The sequence below is a fragment of the Peromyscus californicus genome, unplaced genomic scaffold (genome assembly GCF_007827085.1).
Source record: "Peromyscus californicus insignis strain IS unplaced genomic scaffold, ASM782708v3 Scaffold_16__1_contigs__length_79575227, whole genome shotgun sequence".
Classification (NCBI taxonomy): domain Eukaryota; kingdom Metazoa; phylum Chordata; class Mammalia; order Rodentia; family Cricetidae; genus Peromyscus; species Peromyscus californicus.
In genome coordinates this window covers 13,927,207-13,945,011 of record NW_026294458.1, presented here as the reverse complement: position 1 = coordinate 13,945,011, position 17,805 = coordinate 13,927,207, and the positions used below count along the sequence as shown (strand labels likewise).

The 17,805-nt window shown below is 44.0% G+C and overlaps 1 protein-coding gene across 1 annotated transcript in view; it reads left to right on the top strand.

The window, feature by feature from the left end:
• Window positions 1-15,871, top strand: part of Parp14 (poly(ADP-ribose) polymerase family member 14) — a 35,037-nt gene extending 19,166 nt beyond the window's left edge. The window contains exons 7-17 of the mRNA XM_052740441.1: window positions 1,545-1,784; window positions 2,329-2,550; window positions 4,902-4,968; window positions 5,534-5,683; window positions 6,144-6,206; window positions 6,569-6,733; window positions 8,447-8,653; window positions 8,741-9,340; window positions 11,019-11,152; window positions 13,183-13,357; window positions 13,683-15,871. Coding sequence (XP_052596401.1) covers window positions 1,545-1,784; window positions 2,329-2,550; window positions 4,902-4,968; window positions 5,534-5,683; window positions 6,144-6,206; window positions 6,569-6,733; window positions 8,447-8,653; window positions 8,741-9,340; window positions 11,019-11,152; window positions 13,183-13,357; window positions 13,683-13,972 — 2,313 coding nt within the window. The 3' untranslated portion in view covers window positions 13,973-15,871. The remainder of the gene's footprint in view (window positions 1-1,544; window positions 1,785-2,328; window positions 2,551-4,901; window positions 4,969-5,533; window positions 5,684-6,143; window positions 6,207-6,568; window positions 6,734-8,446; window positions 8,654-8,740; window positions 9,341-11,018; window positions 11,153-13,182; window positions 13,358-13,682) is intronic.
• The last annotated feature ends 1,934 nt before the right edge of the window (window positions 15,872-17,805 follow it).

Below are 17,805 nucleotides of genomic sequence, written 5' to 3'. Positions count from 1 at the left end.
AACCAGCTGAGGTGGATATTGGGAACTGAACCTGGGTCTTCCCGAAGAAGGGCAAGTGCTCTTAACTGCTGAGCCATCTTTCCAGCCCCTACCGTGACATTTTTAGCCAGTCCTTAAAAGCTTTGTTTAAAGACCAAGATCAAAGTCCTGAATTATCACCACTGGCTGTCATTTGTCCCCACTACCTTTAAACAACAAACAGTTGGATTTGCTGGTATGATAATAGATGAAATGAACTAGGTGTTGTAACCCGGTTTTGCTTTGAATTGTTTTACAAGAGAAAGCATCTCTGAGCATCCATCAGGAACAGTTCCTGGTGTGCTGTGAACAGCAGCGATAAAACTGAAACTTAAAAAAAAATCTTATTTATTTTTATTTCATGTGCATTGGTGTTTTGCCTGCATGTATGTCTGTGTGAGGATGTTGGATCCCCTGGATCTGGAGTTACAGACATTTGTGAACTGCCATGTGGGTGCTGGGGATTGAACCTGGGTCCTCTGGAAGAGTAGCCAGTGTTCTTAACTACTGAGCCATCTCCCCAGCCCCACAACTGAAACTTTTAATGTGGACATATTGCTGTAGCATATTCCCACAGGCTATGCTGAGAAAAGCTAAAAATCATTTTAACAGTCTTGTAATTAATGGTCCCTTTTTAAAATCTCGAAATAGTGCTATGTAACTCACAATATCCACTTTAATTGGGCGCATCAGTGGTTTTTAGTATATTCACTAAAAATACACATGGAAGGTCTTGGTGTTGGGACTTGTGTAGAGACAATTCTTGTAGTGTGAACATGAGTGTGTGTGTGTGTGTGTGTGTCTGTGTGTCTGTGTGTGTGTCTGTGTGTAACCGCAATCATACAACCATACCTGCAATCTAACTTTAGTGCACTTTAATCCCATCAGAAAGAAATTTGCGCCCATTAGCAGGTACTCTTAATTTATCTACCTGATCACCCCACCTTCCTAACCCCAGATAACATCTAATATACTCTGTTGTTTTTTTGTTTTTTAAATTTTCTTTTTGAGACAGGGTCTTCCTACATAGCTCTTGTTATCCTGGAACTCGCAATGTAGATCAGGCTGGCTTTGAACTCACAGAGATCCACCTGCCTCTGCCTCCTGAGTGCTGGGATTAAAGGTGTGTGCCACCACACCTGTCTCTATCTACAGATTCATTTGTTCTTGAAGTTTCATATAAATGAAATAATATATTTGTGATCTTCTGGGACCGGTTTCTTTCGCTGAGAGGAATGCTTTAAGGGGTCGTTCATGTCATAACTCATGTCAGCATTTCACCCCTCAGTGGCTGCATAATGTCTTATTAGATGAACATACATTTGGTCTTCCCAACCATTAGCCAATGGACATTTGAATTGTTTCCGCTCTGACTTTTATGAGTTTTGTTTCTCTGAACATTGATTATGAAATGTATATGAGCAACTGTTGTCTTCCTTGTGCCAAGCCCAGTGGCTCAAATGTAGTCATGGTTGATGAGTGCCTTTATTAAAAATTTGAAAAGAATCTTTGGTTTTGTCTTTAAGACCCATGTCGTTGTCAACTCCGTTCCCATGGATCTTGCACTCAACAGAGGACCCCTTTCTCAGGCCTTACTGGATAAGGCTGGGCCAGAACTCCAGGAGGAACTGAACCAAGCAGGACAAGGGGTCTCTGTCAGTGAGGGCACAATTCTACAAACCAGCGGCTGTAATCTGAGCTGCCACCACGTATTTCACGTGGTGGTTCCACAGTGGAAACGCAACAGCAGTGCGTGGTCAGTGAAGGTAGGACCCAGCTTTATATCTTGCAGGAACTGGGGGAGCTCTCTGGACTCCTCTTACAGAACACCCCAGCTAGTCCCTGTCTGCTGCTTCTCTGTGACAGCATCCTGAATTTGGCAGGTCCCATCCCATGGCCATTTCTTTTCAGTTGTAGATGACTTCTTGTAGGTCATAGTTAATAATGTAAGTTCGTTACTCTGCTCAGCAGTTATTGACAGTCAGGAAAGGGTTAGGGGGAATATACAACATTTATTGAGGAAAAGCAAGGTGAGGGCTTGAAGTGGGGAGCTGGTGATAGACAGCTGTGGCTTCCCCTCTTCTTCATGGTGGAGTGAGGCTGTGCTCTTGGAAGGGTGTCTCACATTCCCTTTCTCTTGTCTTCTCCTTAGTTTCCCTCTTCAGACTGCTATTAACTTTTGTTGAAAGCATAAAAGAATGGAAAGTGCTCCCGGTCAATGGAGTGGACGGTGCTCCCAGGAAAAGTTCATTTTTTTAGGGCCTCCCATTTCTAAACAAGACATTTAAGGAAGTGTTTTGTGCTTTTCAGATCATGAAAAACATCATCAGAGACTGTCTGAAGACCGCCGAGGCACTGTCTCTGCAATCAATTGGATTTCCAGCAATAGGAACAGGAAATCAGGGTTTTCCTAAACCCGAATTTGCTAAATTAATAATTTCAGAAGTGCTCAGATTTAGTAGCAGGAGGCACCCGAAAACTTTACAGGAAGTTCAGTTTCTGCTGCACCCGAAAGACCTCGAAAACATTCAGGTACTGGCTCGGCTTGCTTCTGATTACTTTGCCAACTGCAGTTTGGGACCTGTGTTCTTCTAAGTCTTCTTGGTCTAATAGGATGTTTATTTCATGCATTTTCAACACAGAAGAGTGTGTTGGCTGGTTATTTGTAGCATGACAAATTTCAAGAAAAATTAGATACAGAAAAAAAGAAACCTTCAGGAAAGTTTCAAGCACACACAGAAGTACATGAACCAGCCTGATGAGGTTCTGTATCTGTTTTTCAGCCTCAACTACTATTGCTCTGTTCCCAGGTGTTTGATCTTTTCCCCCTTATTTCCTTTCCTCTCATGTAAGGTTGATGCATGATTCTATCTCTAAACAATTCAATTTATTTTGAACATAACCTTACTACTAAAACATATCTTGAAATGGCAGTCATTCCTTTGATTTGGTCAATTATAGAATTAATGTGTAAGTTTACAGCTGTCTCATGAATGCCTCTCCAGCTTTACATCTTTTTGTGTGAATCAGAATCAGAGAAGAAAGACTTACAAATTGTAATACTCATTATTATTTTTTCAACCTATGGGGTTGCCTCTCACATGGACATAGAAATGTTAATGCGTAATATAACAGCTCAGTGGTGGCATTATCCATCTGAAAATTCCGGAATGGGATGCAAGCGATTCCAGCTTCCATTTCTGGGAATGTCATTAATTGTGAGTGAAAGATGTGGCTTGAACATGTCCTCATGTGACTAGGACACTTGGACCAGAGATACTACAATCGCTGTCAGTCACAGTGTGTCACTCAGCCCACATTTTACTGCACGTCAGCTCTGGTGATATAGCCTGACTCTAAGGCCTGGTTTCTGTTTTCCATGTCTTTATAATCCAGTAGAGGACATGACCTTGATGTTTGAAAAGTTTCCACAATGTCACAATAAAAGTAGCAGCCCACAGATGCCCGTTGATTGGGCTGTTGGAATTTTTAGGTCATACTTCATTATTGTCCAGACCTAGGCCACTACCTATAAATTCATGGAAGCAGGCATATGGAACCCATATTCTAATCAGGCAGCCAACACCCCCCCCTCCCCACGAGTCCTTTAGCTTGGCCTGTAGAAACACAGCGAGGTTTGTTTGGTTGCTTATGCATTTAGATAGGATCTAGCTAAGTAGCCCAGATTGTTCACACTAATGGCAATCCTCCTGCATCAGCTTCCAGAATAATGGAGTTATAGGTATGCATCCACTTGCCTAGCTGTTAAGAGTTTTTAATAACTTTCCTGTGGCATGAATTGTGGAAGGTGATGTGGGCATTGTGTGCAGCACATACTTTCCTTTCTAGAAATTATAATTACTTTGGAAGTTTAGATTTATATACACAAAGTAAACTGAACTGGAGGTGGAGTTGCTGAGATTATCGTGAGATATGAATGTCTGTGTGGACAGACACACTGTCTATCTGTGAATCTTGTTACATAGACTTGAGTCTCCCAATCTTTATTTGGGAAATGTTTCTCTCTCTCTCTCTCTCTCTCTCTCTCTCTCTCTCTCTCTTTCTCTCTTGGCTTTTCAAGACAAGGTTTCTCTATGTAGCCTTGGCTGTCCTAGAAGTGACTCTGTAGACCAGGCTGGCCTCGAACTCAGAATGTCACTTGCCTCTGCCTCCCAAGTGCTGGGATTAAAGGTGTGCACTACCACCGCCCAGTGATATGTATATTTTTATAACCTTAAAAATGTAGAAGTAAATTAAATACTACTGTTTAAGGGTTATTATTTTCCAATTGTGTGTGTGTGTGTGTGTGTAAGTATTGTTTGATGTCGGTTGTAGGTGCCACAGTAGAGAGAGAAGCTCACCAAGATGTTAGGCCTTCATTTTCCAAAGGAGCAGAGGTGTTCAGCCTTCTTGGAAAAGACCGACACCCAGTTAGCTCACTCCAGTTACTTTATACAAACATACAAGGTTAACAGGGGCTGGGAAAGGTTCCAGGTACCAAAATCATCTTGCTTTCGCTGCCTGTAAAGGCAGGCAGCCCACACATCATGGAAAGCTATAATCAAAAGGAAGAACTCTAGGTTGCCAGGAGTGTCTTAGGACCAAGGTCAGTGCACCTTCAAGCTCTCACGTAGCAGGCAAGTGCAGAGTCTCCAGAGAGACAATATTTCTTCAAGGTTCAAATTCTCTCAAAACAATTTCTTAGCCTCTACCGATTAACCCAAACATAGCGAAGGCTTTGCTGAAACATTTCATTCAAAGCCAGACACTGAGGCTTTATTTTTCATATCACTACATGTGTGCATACAGAATCAAAAGCCAGTGAAGCAAACTCGTTCATCGAGGAGGGAGCATCATGGCTAAAACTGTGTTTGTATTTCCAGGCATTTTCAGATGAACTTGACAAAAGGAGTAATGGAAATTCTAGTGCCACGGATGAAGATACACAAGGTTCAGTAAAGTTTTTAAGTTGACCAGTGACTTCTTGTTACTAAGTAACTGTTCAATGACAGGTAAAGGATGATGGTGATCATTTTTCTGATAAGTCTATAAACTATGGACCATATTAAATTATATTCCATACATGTGAGTATAAAAGACTGTTTATGGGACTTGGAGGGAAAGGGAAAGGTGGGTCAAATTATATAATCTGTACAGTGGGATTTTTAAATTACTGATGAGATTACTGCCTCCTATGGATAATCTAACATTTATTTTCCACGGACACATTAAGAGACAATACAAACCAACACTTCTCTGTCAAATGTGGTTTTCTGTTTCTGAGTTCATCTCGTTTGGGGTTCACTGGAACTTTGATCTGAAGTGAGGATTTGCTATGCTGCCCAGGATAGCTCCAAACTCCTAAACTCAAGCGGTCCTTCAGTTCCAGCCCAGGGCCAAGGCCAAAGTAAAAGACAGCCAGTACATCGATAGGGCAGCCTGTGACCTCAGTTACTCTTGCTTCTGATGAGTCGGTGCCTGATTCTGCTTTTTTTTTTTTTTTTTTTCTGGGCAGGTTTCTATGGGAGTCTTTCCAGCCCCACTTTAGGAGTGCTAGAAATGAATATTGGCCAGATCCTCTTCCAAGTGGCCACGGGGGACATCACCAAAGAAGTGGCAGATGTGATTGTCAATTCAACATCAAACACATTTACTCTCAAATCAGGTACTTCCATGAGATGCATTCTGTCTCATGCAGTAATCAGTGTGGTAGATCCTATGAAGAAGTGTTTCTTTTTTTTTTTCTTTTTTTTTCGTTTTTCGAGACAGGGTTTCTCTGTGTAGCTTTGCGCCTTTCCTGGGACTCGCTTGGTAGCCCAGGCTGGCCTCGAACTCACAGAGATCCACCTGGCTCTGCCTCCCGAGTGCTGGGATTAAAGGCGTGCGCCACCACCGCCCGGCCGAAGAAGTGTTTCTATAGGCAAAATGGTTTTGTAAACCTGGGCTTGTTCATGTTAATTAATATCTTTAAAGTTATTTCAATGGGCTTTCTTACAACTGGCAACATTTTTTGAAATTTTCTTCTTTGTCAGTAATGCCTGGGCATGGGACTGCTCTATGATGGGTGTGTTGGGATGAAAAGGCTGTCTTTCTGGTCAAGTTACCCACTTGATTTTCTCATGTAGGAGTTTCCAAAGCAATTTTGGAAGGTGCAGGACAAAATGTGGAGAAAGAATGTTCTGTCCTGGGTAAGGAACAATGCTACTTCTTGGTGCCAGATTGTAAGTGGAAGATTGACTATGGAAGGCTATGAAGAAACTGAGGAAGGTCTTTGGGCTGGGAAGGCAATGTATTCATCTTTTCTTTTCTTTTCTTTTTTTTTGAAATCAATATATTAATCTTAAGATCATTTATTTTATGAAAGAATTCCATATGAAAGAAAGTTAAAAGTGGAAAGTCATCTCACAGTTCAGAGAAATTAAGCCACAAAATTTCAGTAAACATAGTGTTTCAAGAGCTTTTAATCCATACACTATTTCCTCATCAAATCAGACATCTTGCTTTCTCCAAGAGTAGGTTCGGCATCTGATTCTGAGTCTATGTTTCACAGCTCAACAGAACAGTGAGTATATAGTTACTGAAGGTGGGTTCCTGAGATGCAAGAGTATTATTCACGTTATTGGAGGGAATGATGTCAAGAGATCAGTTTCCTGTGTTTTGGAAGAATGTGAACAACGGAATTATTCATCCATTTGTCTACCAGCCATTGGCACAGGTTAGTGGCCACAGGTTGTCAAGGCTCAGTCCTGAAGTGTCGACTCCTCCATGGATTTGGTCCTCACGGGGTCTGGGTGATGACGGTGACACCTCACCTAGGAGTGGACAGTTTCCTCACTCCAAGGGACCCCAGTTCACTAGGGAATGAGCAAAGCTTGAGGGTATTTTAAGTTGACGGAGGAGAATGAGCAGGGTGCATTTATGTGTACCTGTGGTCCCACCTACTAGAATGACTGAGGCAGGAGGAATGACCTGTGTCCCCACAATTTATCTACAAGGTTAGTCAAAGGCATTGACTGTGATTTTCTGCCACAGTGGCGGGCACCATTAACAGGGATAATCCAAATGGGCACTCCGTCTATCAAACTGGCTTGCCCAGAAGACTTTCATATTGCCTGTCATGTGACTTTGCCAGCTGCCATTCACTTTGGGCTGACCTATGATTAGAAATGGACATTCCACAATCTTACCTAGCCAATGGGTTCCAGAGCTTGAGAAACAAGATCTAGAACATGTTGAAGACAGGAGTGGATCTACTCAATGGCTGCTTTGAATCCTGCTAGGCAGCTAAAATCATGCAGGGTATGGGGAAGAAAGACATCCTGGAGGCTCAGGGTGACTAATACACCTAGAATTATAAATTATAACAAGTAGCTCACAGTTTTGGGTGCCTTAGAATTATCTTAGTTTAAATCTGGCCCACAGAGGTAGCTGGGAGAATCCAGACACATACATAAAATCCATCAGAGGCTAAGATTGTCTCTGTAAGGACCATGTTGCTTCAAGATGTATTAGTATTTTTTTTCCTTTTATGATCTTTTGAGGACATTAGCAAATAAAAAAAAAGTCACCTGGACTCTGTAATGGGAGAGGAGTGACACTGGAGCCAGGATCTGTTGAAAAGGACAGATGTGAATGTCACAAATTAGAATGGGGTTCAGGGGCTGGAGAGATGGCTCACAGGGTAAGAACACTGACTGCTCTCTTCCAGAGGTCCTGAGTTCAATTCCCAGCAACCACATGGTGGCTCACAGCCATCTGTAATGAGATCTGGTGCCCTCTTCTGGTACACAGACAGAACACTGTATACATAATAAATAAATTAATCTTAAAAAAAAAAAGAATGGGTTCCAGGGTCTTTTCCTGGGGTGTTGACCTATGGACAGCATAGAACAGAAACTCCTTCCCATTGTGTCTAGGATGTCAAAACTATGTTAGAAAAGTCTACAGTGATTAAAGTGGGATCAGGCATTTTTTCTTTCCTGTGACAACTGGAATTAGTGCTGTGGGATGGCTTTCTGTATGCTATGAATATATGTTTCTCTGATTGGTTGATAATTAAAGCTGCATTGGCCTATGGCAAGGCAGCTTAGAGGCAGGTGGGAAATCTATCTAAGCAGATATAGGGAGAAAAGAAAGGAGAGAAATCAGCCTGCAGCCCAAGGAACAACATGCCAGCAGACTGGTAATGCCACAGTCATGTGGCAAAACATAGATTAATAGATAGAGCTAGCTACTAAGAAGCCTGAGCCATTAGGCCATACAGTTTGCAAGTAGTATAAAGCCTCTGAGTGTTTACTTGGGTCCAAGTGGCTGTAGGACTGGGTGGGACACAAGACAACTTTCAACTACAGGAATTCCTTGTTTATGTCACAGTCTTTTGCAGGTGGATCTTAACCTTGTCTTTTTTTTAACGTGCTTTTTTTTAAAGGAAATGCTCGCCAGGACCCAGATACAGTTGCTAAAGCCATAATGGATGCCATTGAAGAATTTATCCAGAAAAAATCAGTGCAGGCTGTGAGGAAAGTTAAAGTTGTCATCTTCCAGCCCCACATTCTGAATATTTTTTATGACAACATGAAAGAGAGAGAAGGCTCCCTAGCTCCTCCCCAGCCGTCTGTACTGTCTAAGATTGCTTGTGAGTCCTTCACTTTTATCAAATACATATTCCTGACCTTGATGTTCAAGGGAATAAAAGAAAAATTAATTTCCATTTTCTCTTTAGCCTTTTTTGGCTTTCCAAAGCAAGCTCCCCCCAAACAGAAAACCCTGTTTCTGGAGAAGAAAACGGAGCCGACAGTTTTCCAGGTATGTGGTGCCGATGTAATCAGCGTGGAAAGTACCATCACCTGGATACAGAATCTGATTACCCAAGAGCAGCTTTCCTACACCAGTGACGATGAGTATATCAGAGACTTTGATGAGAAGGAGTACAGGAAACTGAATGAGCTGCAGAAGAGGCTGAATATTGTCATTGACCTGGACCAGAGGAAACCTTTGATGAAAGTTGAGGGAATCAGCCGAGATGTGGTAGAAGCTAGAGATGAGATTGAAGACCTGATCAAGAGCATTCGGTTGGTTAAAGAAAAGGAAATCCAGGCAGACTATGTCCTCGAATTTGTGGAATGGCAATACATTGACAACAACGTCACACACAGTTTTGACAAAATAGCTAATATGCAGTTGGAGGAGGCCCAGAAGGCGAAGCACAAGAGCATTGTTGTCAAAATTAATAATCAGGACTTCACAGTGAACTTCAGGACAAACACGGCCACAGGCCCTCAAGGACAGAGTGTCACTGTTCAGCGCCACATAAAAACTGAAGGTAAGCCGGGCGGTGGTGGCTCACGCCTTTAATCCCAGCACTCGGGAGGCAGAGGCAGGTGGATCTCTGTGAGTTCGAGGCCAGCCTGGACTGCCAAGTGAGTTCCAGGAAAGGCGCAAAGCTACACAGAGAAACCCTGTCTTGAAAAACCAAAAAAAACCAAAACAAACAAACAAACAAAAAAAACTGAAGGTAAGTTACATGCTCATGGGTATCAACCATTGCTCCAACTCTGAGTTTTAACACTGTTTTAGAAACACAACAGTTTTTGTTTTGTTTTGAGACAGTGTTTCACTATGTAGCCATGGATGGCCTGGAATTCTTTTGTTTTGTTTTTGAGACAGTGTTTCACCATGTAGCTTTGGCTGGCCTAGAACGCTAGGTGTACCAGGCAGGCCTCAAATTCAGAGATTTGCCTGCTTCTGCCTTCCAAATGCTAGGATTAAAGGCATAAGCCACCCATGTTCTGCTGTATTAAATTTTAAAGTAGATAAAATTCAAGTAAGCCCAATAGAATAATTTAAAGATCCTGGTCCCTGAGTTTCCAGAGCATACACCATGGCCAGGAGAATATAGCAAAGGTAAACACAGCAGCCCGAGAACAGCCACCTTAACTAACAACAGCTACTCTTGCATTTGCTCCGGTCTCAGTAGCTTACAAGCTACTTTCTGGACCCAGTTCTTCTGTGGAAATAACAGCTGTCTCAAGCAGTGGTAGAAAAAGAATAGTTTCAGAAGGAAAGTGGCCCAAGGTTCTCAAGAACTCAAAAGCCAAGGGGAGGACAGACCCGTTAGAGTTGGCCTCTGTGTCTGTAACGATGACCACGAGACGACCTTCATTCTATTCCCAAGTCTTCTCTTCCCTGAGCCAAAGGTTCCTGGACACCAGGTCAGAAAGTAGCCTACAGGTTCCCTGATGGAGTTGAGCCTCAGGAAGGGAATGTCAGTCTTGTGTAGACAGTCATTCCTTCCAACCACATGAGTCCCCCTTGGCTGTACTCAGACTGTACTCATCTTCTATACGATCAATGTGAATGAACCCGTTAGACTCTAAGCAACCTTGGAGGAATGACATATACATGAGGTATTCTGCAGCCTGTCACAGACAAACCCTGCCATCCACCCACCTACCTCTTAAGGATGTAGTGAGGCAAATGAGAACATACATGTAGACTAACCCCTCCCCCAATGGTATGAACCATGCATCTGCAATAAGACAGAGATTGTTCAAAACAGGTTGGGTAATTAATTTGTTCAATTACATCAGAGCAGAGGCTTTGCAGTAAATGAAGGTAAGCTACAGTATGTAGTCAGTTTTCACACCTTAGCAAGATCAAAACAGAAGGTGTAGACACAGGCACCATCCCTAGGAAACCCTAGCTCCATACTTCGGTGGCTTTTCTCTTCTGGAGGAGGGTTCTGGGAAATGAGTCTCCTATGTGTCAGGCAAGAGATCTACCACTGCACTATCTTGCCTTAAATCACCCCCCTCTTTTGAACAAGCTTTCTAGCTCATCCTGATACCAATGGTTCATGGTATACATTTTTAACAACATCCTTTTAGGATAAAGGAATTTCTTGTATAGATAGAATTATGAGACTATAACACAAGGGGGAGGCAGGTTTTGCCAAAGCATATTGGAATGTACACGGGAGCCCTCAAATCCTTATTTTGCAGCTGAAATCCCTGCACATTGGAGTGACATGAGGCAGAAGAAATTGCTTGTGGTCAGTCTGCAAACCAGTGATCCTGAATACGACATTGTGGCAAACAAGTTCAACCAGACCTGTGCAAACTTTGTCATAGAGAAGGTAAGTCGGCTGCAGACGAGTTTCCCAGTGGTAGAAATAAGTGATATCAGATCCTGATTAAACCCACTCATGTATGGGTCTATAGAGGTGGCCTATGGGGTCAAGATTTTGTACTGCTCTCTCAGAGGACCCCAAGTTTCAAGTTTGGTTTCCAGACCCACAACAGGTAGCTTACAACAGCCTGAAAGTGCGGCACCAGCACCCTGAAAGTATGTTTTTCCCTGAGCTCAGTGGCAATATAATTTCATTTTATTTATTCCTCTTCTGGCATTTGTGGGCGCCTGGATTCACACTTGTCAACCTCAAGTACACATAATTGAAAATTAAAAATAAGGTCTTAAAAAATACACTCACTTTTACTTCCTATCATATTTTATACCCAGAGTCAGTCAAGTTTGTGTGGCCTGTTCTCTCCTTCCACCTTCACATGGGTTCTGGGGTTGTATTCAACACACTAGGCTTACAGGGAAGTAACCTTGACCTGCTGAGCCATCTCACTGGCCCCACTTTTGTTTTTTTTAAGGACATTTTTGCTGGGTATAGAATTCTGAATTGGCAGTTATTATCAGTGATTCCACTATTTTTTGGACTTCATTGCTTCATTTTGTATCTCTTCATCTGGGATTCTGTCTCATCAAATCCTTGTCTTCATCCCCCCCTGCATCCTCTGGTAGCTACTGGTGGGAGAATAAATCTGACATGATGGCCAAGAGCTAACAATAAATCTACTGAACAGAGTTTAAGATTATTTTCCTCCCTTCCTCCATCTTTCTTTCTATGGTGTGGGGACTTGAACCCAGGGACTCACACATACTAAGCATGTATCCTACCACTGAGCTATACCACCATGTCTGAAATAATTATGTGCTGTTTTCTAAGAAACCGCCCTTTTAAAAATTTAAATTAAAAGACTGGAAATTTCAAAATAAAAAAATTGAAAATTTGAAAAGCTGAGTTAAAAATGACAAAATTTAGGGTAAACAAAAATAAAACAGGTACAGTTGAAGATGAGAAACAGTTATAGGTAAATAATAAAAAGGGAAAATGATGTAAAAATCCCAAATCATATGAAAATGTGTGAAAATGCCGAGGCTTTGAACCAGAGAGCCAATTTTGCCTTTTTTATCTTTCAGTTTTTGATTTTTTTTCTAAGTGTTTAGTAGTTTTTGATGTTTTTGAGACAGAATCTTTTCATGTAGTTCAGGCTGGCCTGGAATTTACAATGTAGTCCAGGATGGCCTCAAAGTCATGATCTTCAGCTTCAATCAATCCCCCAAGTGCTGGGATTAGTACTCAGAGTGCACCACCACACATGGAGTAGAGGGAAAATTATATATAACTCAGTTGGAAATTGCTTCCCTTGTGAGCATGAGCATCTGACTTCCATCCCCAGATGCTGTATTAAAAAAAAAAAATCCGGGTTTGGGATTTAGCTCAGTGGTAGAGCGCTTGCCTAGCAAGTGCAAGGCCCTGGGTTCGGTCCTCAGCTCCGGAAAGAAAAAAAAGAAGGGGGAAAAGAAAGGAAAGAAAAATAACTCCGGCCGGGTAGTGGTGGTGCACGCCTTTAATCCCAGCACTCGGGAGGCAGAGGCAGGCGGATCTCTGTGAGTTCGAGGCCAGCCTGGTCTGCCTTGCAACCACAGAGCTGCCGAGGCAGACACAAGTGGATCCCTAGGGCTCACTGGCCAGCCAGCCCACCTAACTCCAGCCCCGTAAGAGAGCCTTGTCTCTGTGTATGTGTGTGTGTTGTGGGGGGTAGAGAGAAGCTGGGGTTCACACCTGTAGAAGTCAGAGCGTAACTTTGTGGAGTCAGTGTTCTCCTTTCAACTTTAGGGATGGAGCTCAGGTCACCATATCCTCACTGAGCTGTCTTACCAGGTCCTAAAACGATTTCTGAACATAGGATGCTGTTACTCGGCACTGAATTGGCTTGAGCAGATTTTTTTACTTAGGAAAGACAAAGATGGTAATTTGCTATCACTTGGCAAGTGCTCTTGGCATCTCCAGAATACTTTACTATTAATTTATAGATCGAAAGGATCCAGAATCCAGCTCTCTGGAGGAGGTACCAGGCAAACAAAAAAATTATGGATGAAAAGAATGGCCACGGAGGAAACGAGAAGCAACTCTTCCACGGGACGGAGGCTAGCTCTATTCCACAGCTCAACAGCAATGGATTTAACCGCAGCTACGCTGGGAAGAACGGTAAGGAGGCATGCAATCAGTTGCCCCAAGTGGGGTGCTGGCTGGGAGAACCTGCCCTGGCCATGGTTCACTGTGCCCCTCACATCGTTGGTGGCCAGACTGGAGCCAGTTTTAACAGTAAACAGTAATATATTTCAATTTCACCCCAAGGGCTTGACTGCCCCTTTGAGGAGGAAAATTAATAATGATGATGATGATGATGATGATGAAGAATCCACACAAAATATTCAAGCTGAGCATTCCTTTTATATTAGTTGACATATTGGGCTAACATGTTGATTTATATGCTATACTGAATTACTTGAAAACGTTTTTCTCTTTGCAGCCGTTTGCTATGGGAAGGGAACCTATTTTGCTGTCCATGCTTCCTATTCTGCCAGTGACACATATTCCAGACTGGACGCCAATGGGAAAAAGTATATGTATTATGTGCGGGTTCTCACTGGGAACTACACAAACGGAAACTCGACACTGATTGTGCCTCCTTCAAGGAACCCTCAAAATCCCACTGACTTGTACGACACTGTCACAGATGATGTTACAAACCCACATTTATTTGTAGTGTTTTATGACAACCAAGCATACCCAGAGTATCTCATCACATTTAGGCGGTGACACCTCGGCGTCATGTATCTGCAGTGTGACAGACGTTAGCCCTTCTCCTCCTAAAGCTTTCTCCAAGAGCACAAGGTCTTTCTTTGCCGTGGACATGTTTCCTCAGCAGCTTCTCCATGGTGGAAATGAATCCTACTTGAGAGCCAATCAACGTGAGAATTTAAAATCAGGTAACAGCTGTAGCCATGCTTTCTCAAATGTGACAGTAACACCTTCACGGACTTTCAGTCCCAGCTGCCACCAGTGGAATCACGTGGGAGTGCCACTGAGCCGTGGGGGCCACTGAACAGATTCCTCAGCAAAGAACCTCTTTCATCACTAATAGCCTTGTGCCAGGTGGGCTGGACAGCTCCAGCCGGGGCTATGTATAAACTGGGTGCTGGGATGTAGCCTGTCATCTGTGTGAACTGAGCCCCAAGGAGGGGCACAGCTCAGAAGCCCAGGCCCCAGTTGCCAGGGGCCCTTTCTAACGTCGATCCTAATGTTCCGGCTACCTAGTGAAATCAATGGGATGACACCGCTACATCTCCAGGGGAAACCCTTCCACTGTGTGAAAAGGAGTGAACTCTGAGGATATCCGCTAGCATCTTTCCCATGGCGGGCCAGCTTGTGATGATTTCAACGCTTTAGGTGTAAGCCAATAATGAGTCAGATTGCTAACTTACTAACTCAGTGTCTACTGGATGGTGATTATTTCTTGTGGTCCTGGGGACTGAACCTAGGGCCTCACACACGTCAGGCAAGCACTGTACCGCTGAGCTACACACCCCCGGCCCTCTTAACCTCTTATTTTGAGGCAGGATCTCATTTAGTTGCCCAGGCTGGCTCTGCTAGCCCTCTATAGCCCTGGCAAGTCTGGAACTCACTTTCTTCCTGCTTTGGCTACTTGTCAGAGGCCCGTGCTGCCAGAACTGCCTTAAGTTGTTCTTTTAATTTTCTCCTGTGAATTTCAGACTCAGTGGCATTTATTATTGAATGCCTAGACTTTGCCAGCTAGAGTGAGAGACACGGTCACATATATGATTTTGTTCCCATGAACAGTGCTTTGGGAAGAGTTTCAGGCTAAGGGAACATGTTCAGAGTACAGGAAACCTCCTTGCCTGAGGTCACCGAGGCTGGAACCCTCAGAGCCAGCTGGCAGAGTCTTGGTGTTAGTGTCAAGTCCGTTACCATTCCGCCACAGAACCTGGCCTCGAGATAAGCAAGTGCTGTTTCAGCCATCATTCAGTGGCCGCCTCACAGTGACTATCAGTGAGTAGCCATTACTCAGTGTTCATCACATGGTGGTCATTATGCAGTGACCTTCACGAAGTGACCGTCACATGGTGTCTATCACACAATGGCCATCACTCAGTGGACATCACCCAGTTGTGAGTATCTCAGGTCATCTGTGAGACGACCCCAGATTTCCCCAGCTTTTTTCTTTCTGGATTTGGTGTCCACTCTACCCCTTATTGGGACTTCTACAGGCCAAGGAGCTAGAGCTGTGGGAAGTTCTCGGGGGGTACACTCTTGGGTGTTGGGAGGATCGAGGCGCCGGTTCCCACCTAGGAATCACCAGTGGGCTGCAAGCAGAGCCAGGGGTCACCACTGCTGCCCCAACAACACAGAGGCCTTGGGACCTCTCCTGCTGCTTCTAAGTGGATTGGCACAGACTGTGGCTTAGGAGGGGCTGGCTTCCTCTGCACTGGCATCTGAACTCAGTGCCAACAACGGTCTAAGGGAGTGGAAGAAAAGTGAGAGGCCTGTTTTCATTTGCCTTTGTTCTCCAGTGGTTTGGTTAACTCAGGGCAAGGCGGAATAGCAGGGTGTTACACTGAAGAATAAGAGCCCAGCCAGCAAATGTTAGTTACCTTCAGCCTTTCCTACTTCCTAGTAAAATGTCTGCCTTGAAAAATGTCTCTCGGTAGAATCATTTTGCTCCTAAAGGGCAAGCATGGGGAGGGGTGTGTGTATGTAGTTCAATGGCATACAGTGGCCACCACTGTAGCTGAAGTTTTCCTGTGTCCCACCTGGTCCACAACCGCTCAGACCCAAGTAAACACACAGAGGCTTATATTAATTAAAACTGCTTGGCCATTAGCTCAGGCTTCCTACTGACTAGCTCTTACACTTAAACACAGCCCATTTCTGTTAATCTATATGTCGCCACATGTTCTGTGGTTTTACCTGTATGCCGTTACATGCTGCTCCCTGGACGGTGTGTCCTGACTCAGCCTTCCCAGAATTCTCCTTGTCTGCTTATCCTGTCTATACTTCCTGCCTGGTGGCCAATCAGCATTTTATTTACCAACCAATCAGCAATACATTCACAACATACAGAGCGTTATCACCCATCACACCACTGATAAACAGGACAGCACCGAGGGATCCTTAAGATACTAATGTTCAGTTGGAAATTACTGGAAGGGCACAATGCAGTTTAAGGTTTAGAAAGCCTGTATCCAGTGAGCAGCCAGCCCGGAGCCCGAGACAGGTCTTGATAGCTCACTGTAGGGCCACATGGTCGGTCGGTTGGTCGGTCGGATGCTCCCTGGTCACCTGAGGGATATACATGCTGAAAGCTCAAGCTGTGCTGACACTCCATGCAATTCAGAGTCTGCTTCTGCTGTGCACCTGGAGGATTCCAACAGCCCAGACACCCAGGGCCACACCAGGACTTCCTGGAGGATTCCAACGGCCCCCACACCCAGGGCCACACCAGGACTTCCTGGAGGGTTCCAACAGCCCCCACACCCAGGGCCACACCAGGACTTTGGGGCCTTTTGCCTTTGTAGTCCCTTAGTACATAAACAGAATTAAAACCTAAACTCAGGGGCTGGAGAGACGGCTCAGTGGTTAAGAGCACTTGCTGCTCTTGCAGAGGACCTGGGTTCGGTTCCCAGCACCCACATGGCAGCTCATAACCACCTGCAACTATAGTTCCAGGGAGCAGATGTCCCCTTTCTGACCTCTGAGGGAACTGCACACATGTGGCACACATACAAACATTCACATATATTAAGTAAAAATAAATAAATCTTTTAAAAAGTCCAGACTATACAACTATACTAACTACATCCACAGATGTCATCAAGACCTGATTAGGAAAGCTGACACATTTTCATGAAGCCTTGAAAACACAATGAGCCCAAGCCACCATACTTACTGAAAACTAGGGGGGTTTGCTAACCCTGCTGACCCATATACGCCTCAGAACTGGACACTACAGGAATGTGTCTGAGCTCTGCTGGCCTCTGCAGAGCCCAGGGACTTATTGGTATTAGTCATTCGGGTGTGGTTCTCTAGATGCAGGATGGTGTGGGGACCAGGTCATGCTAGCTTTCAGTGTGCTCACCCTCTGATAACCCTTCGCAATCAGCCAGGAGCTCACACTCACTCCACAAAATCATGGAATCACCTCCCGTCGCCCGCTTTTACCAATATCTGTCTGAACTCCTCCCAGGTCTTTATATAACATCGTTCCTTCCCATAGACTGAAAGACATCCCTGCAGATCCCTCTAAGCTTTTCTGAGCCCAGCCAACACAGTCCATTCTGTGTCAGCCCATGCCTTCAGAGAAACTAAAATGCCTCTGAGAAACTTACCTAGAAACAACATTTTCCTGAGAAGTTTCATGAAATAATGCTGGAAACGAAAATGTTTTTGTTTCCTATAAAATCAGGAGAAAGCTGTAACCCAGCCCTGACTTTATGGGTGTTTATAACGACGCAGCTTTCGAGAGCACTGTGACTCATCAGAACTGCCTGTACAGGATGCCTACAGGACACTGAACGCTGGAGTGATTGGTCTCAAGTTATCTATTCTTTTCTACCCTATGCCTTACAGACCTC